Source organism: Anopheles marshallii, chromosome 3, assembly GCF_943734725.1.
Source record: "Anopheles marshallii chromosome 3, idAnoMarsDA_429_01, whole genome shotgun sequence".
Lineage (NCBI taxonomy): Eukaryota > Metazoa > Arthropoda > Insecta > Diptera > Culicidae > Anopheles > Anopheles marshallii.
The window spans coordinates 37,867,073-37,871,047 of record NC_071327.1 but is presented as its reverse complement, the minus strand read 5'-3'; the positions used below and the strand labels follow the sequence as shown (position 1 = coordinate 37,871,047).

Below are 3,975 nucleotides of genomic sequence, written 5' to 3'. Positions count from 1 at the left end.
GTTTTCATATGCCACTTGAAAACATCAGCACAGCAACAAACCCAACGCGCTCCATATCAAACATATTGAATTAGGCTTATTGGTGATGAATTAGTCGCTGGTACGGGTTTGAATATAAACAGCGCAAATTTGATACCCACGAAGGAAGGTAATTTATGCAATAAGAAAAATGTTTGAAGGTTTTTTTTTAGATTTTATAACTAACATTTAACAACTATTCTTTACTGGTTTAGAAGACTCTCCAGAGTCCAGACTCTTTTAATTTATAGGGCTAACAGCTAAAAAGCGGCGGCGCAGTAATGTATTAGGACTGACTATCCAGCTACGAGTAAATACAGTCAAGCAAGATAAAAATGACAGATCTAGTAGTGCTGTGGAGGTTGTTGTGTTGACAAAGAAAATGAACATCAAGAAGTTTGATTTAATTTTTGACTATAACTAAATATCGTCTGTTGGTTTCGATCAACGTTTGAAATTGATGTAATACTTTTTACCTTTGATTGGATTATTTATTTAAAACAGATATAATGTTTTAAAACATGTATAAGTTAGAAGTGGTTCAAGAAATAACTTTACAACTATTTAACATGGCATATAACTGTTGTTGGTTCTGATCAAATTCGTTTAAAACATCGGTAGTGTGTATAAATTTGAAGCAAATAAAATAATTTTGTGTTAGACGTTGGCTAAACTTACCGGTAACAAATTTCAGAGATTGTTAGTGTCTCAATAGAAACTCTACTCTGACTTTTCTTGACATTAATTGCCCATGCTTTGGATCGTAAACAGTCCGTTTTCAGCACCGATTCACTAAAGCTGCTGGGCGCCCCCGTCAAGTTTACAGAATAAAGCTGGAATGGCCGCACTAGTTTCTACATGATAGTTTTTTATGAATTACATCAAATTTTACAGCATATTCCAGTTTCTTAAATTCGTATTTGTGTTAATAAATTTAAACTAACTGAATTAAACACCACAAGTTACATTACACCCATTACATTTCCTGTGTAATTTTTAAGCTTGCGGCTCATTTTCCTGTCGGTGAAACGAATATTCAGCACAGTATTGAATATTTTCCCCAATAGTAATAAGGCTATACCTTCTAGACTTCAAAACGTGGTAAAATTAATATCGCATTTTGCGTTTAACATAATTATACAGTACAGTAAGTTAAAAGCACTATAAAACTTTAGAGTCATATCGCAAAGCAGTATTTTAGACAATCTGATATACTTTTCCTGCGGTATGATCAATGCCCTACACTTGCCGGTGTGTGTGATCCGAACTTATCAGGTACATATCTACGAAATTGAACCTCGATCAAGTGGGGCTGTTTGTCAATTTGATATCCTGAGGATCGGGGAGTTATAACGATCAGTGCTCGCAACCGGAATGAACAATGCAATGAGTATGAGTAGGGAAAGAATAGTTCGTTGACTGTTAAAATTCAGTTTAATATACTCCAAAAACCCAAAATTTATATTTTCCAATATAATCCATTACGGGATTAAACACTTCAAAAGTAGTTATTAATTATCAGTATGAAAAATTTACTTGATTTCCACGATGCCATGTGGAGAGATTACAAATATTCATTGGGATAAAAATGATCTGACAAGGATTAAGGTCAATAATGCGATGTAAAACACATTTACATTTTATTCAAATTGCGCAGGAAACTGTGCGCTGCCTTTGTTTTTCCTTTTTATGACTTTATATCCATCCAATCACCACTACAAGCAACAAAAAAACGGTCGCAGTAAACACATACACATGACGGAATGCCGAAATGCGCTTGCACATGTGCCATACGGCATTGGGAAAAAGTAATCACGCCAATCGGCACGTAATCAATTTGACAACTATAAACATATCAGCGCGCTTTGTATTCATCCGTCCGGTAAAATTACACTTAGCTACGAACCCAACGATCATACGCGTATGGCACGAACGAGAACTTGCCAACGGGACGCACACAAAAATCGTATCAGTTGAAAATGATGTATGTTTGTGTTATGTAGCGCCGCCATGCAGGCTTTGGTGACGTCAGGTGAATGTGTGATATTTTTTTTATCTCTCCACCGATAAACCATCGCGTAGGACGACGGTCTCATAATTAACTTCTTCCCTGCTTTACTTACTTGCAGTGCTAGAAAATGAGCCGACCTTTCGTAATGCTGGCGTGTCTCGCATGCCTCGTAAACGTGTGTGTTTCGGTAAGTCTTTCCGAAACACCGGCAGACGTGCCGGTAAGTAGATTAATCAGTGCATGTTAATTGCATTAATTGCATTTCGCCGCCTCCCCACTGTCCGTTTTCTCGTCCCACGGCAGGAAAATCCCGTCGATGGTATCGCGAGCCCCGATGACGATAGGCCCAATTACATGGCATTCAACGAAAATGCATTCAACGATAACGACCTTCCATCGCCAGTTCCCTCACCGACCGATGATTCACGGACGGCAACGGGTGGCCACAGTACGGATGGATTAGCCCGTGGTCTGTACGGCTGGAGCGGAATACCCCGATGGCGCATCAGCCCGGAGCTGCTGGATGGACTGAGGTAGGTGAATGTTGTCGTCATTGATTATGCAGCGATTGATTGATAAATGAATCCATTTTTGCATCTGCGTCCGGTTTCGGCTACCTAACGACACACCCACACACATAGGGCAGCCCTTGAGGTGGAAAACGAGATGTTCATGCCGCACGGTGAGCAGGTATCGGTATCGCTTTGATCCTGCGACCTGCGCCATTCGCGTATAAACAAATTGTTTGCAAATTTTTAGCTATGGCGGATGGCGCAGAACGACGAGGAGGAGAACGGACGGGTCCAGCTTGGACGAAATCTTCCCAAACGAGCACCGACAGGATTTACGGGCATGCGAGGACGACGAGTTCCTTCCGGATTTAATGGTAGCATAGCTTGAGACGTTCGTGTGATAGTAATGCAATTATGTTTCGCTTTATCTCCATCGATAGGAATGCGGGGCAAGAAGTCACTCTCTCTGTTCAGTTGGAACAATCAAGCGTCACGCGGTGGTCCAAATTCCTACCGAGATGGCAAACGAGCTCCTTCCGGATTTATGGGTATGTTTTCGTCCAGGAAGCTCTGTATTCGAATCTCATTTCATTTACACCTTTATGTAATAAGCGTATGCATACACACGTTCTCCCCCCTACAGGAATGCGTGGAAAGAAGAACTTTGACAATTCACTGGACGAACGATGGAGTTTGGACGAATTGGTAATTGAGCCAAGCGTAAAGCTGGAATGCGGCAACATTTATCATAATTCCATCGTCTTTAACCGTTCCAGAACTCTGATCGAATGGCAAAAGAATATCCGAACTTTCTCGTACTCGATCCCGCGTTTGGGCCCTCGATGCACCTGAATGCGGCACCTCCGAAAAGAGTTCCCAACGGGTTCATGGGACTACGTGGGAAATAAGTAAGTAATTAGTTTGTTCACACTGCCAACTGCGTACGGCTCAACCACTAACCAACGTACACCATTTCCAACAGAATCGATGCCAAAGGATCACCGATAGTTACCCAGTAAGATAGTTATTCAACGATCAATGATCTCGTGATTGTCCTCTCTCCCAGCCCACGGGGAACGCAAATGTATCGTTAACCCTTTAATCTACCGTTAAGCATCTGCTGCTGAACATATCATCATGATCATCATTATCAGTGCGGCAAGTTGAATGCTGACACTGTGCGCGTAATGTTCCCTTTCTGTACAGTACATTGGAATGGGGTTGATAGTGTGAATTGTGCAAACTGTTTGTAAATCTTTGGCAAAACTGTTAAGAAAACCCACACACACACACGCATATACATACAAACACAAATTCAAACTATTACACTCACAGAATTTATATCATTTCAAAATGAATACAAACTGGCTTCTGGAAATATAACTGCACCGTTACATTAGCTTTCGATTAGTACGAACGCATTCCGAATGACAT

The 3,975-nt window shown here is 40.9% G+C and overlaps 1 protein-coding gene across 1 annotated transcript; it reads left to right on the top strand.

Moving 5' to 3' along the window:
* Positions 1-2,156: 2,156 nt before the first annotated feature.
* On the top strand, positions 2,157-3,449 carry LOC128714823 (tachykinins-like). Its single transcript, XM_053809703.1, has 7 exons — positions 2,157-2,249; positions 2,333-2,562; positions 2,671-2,719; positions 2,789-2,915; positions 2,982-3,089; positions 3,185-3,246; positions 3,318-3,449. The coding sequence occupies exons 1-7, from the start codon at positions 2,157-2,159 to the stop codon at positions 3,447-3,449; spliced, it is 801 nt and encodes a 266-aa protein (XP_053665678.1).
* Positions 3,450-3,975: the final 526 nt, after the last annotated feature.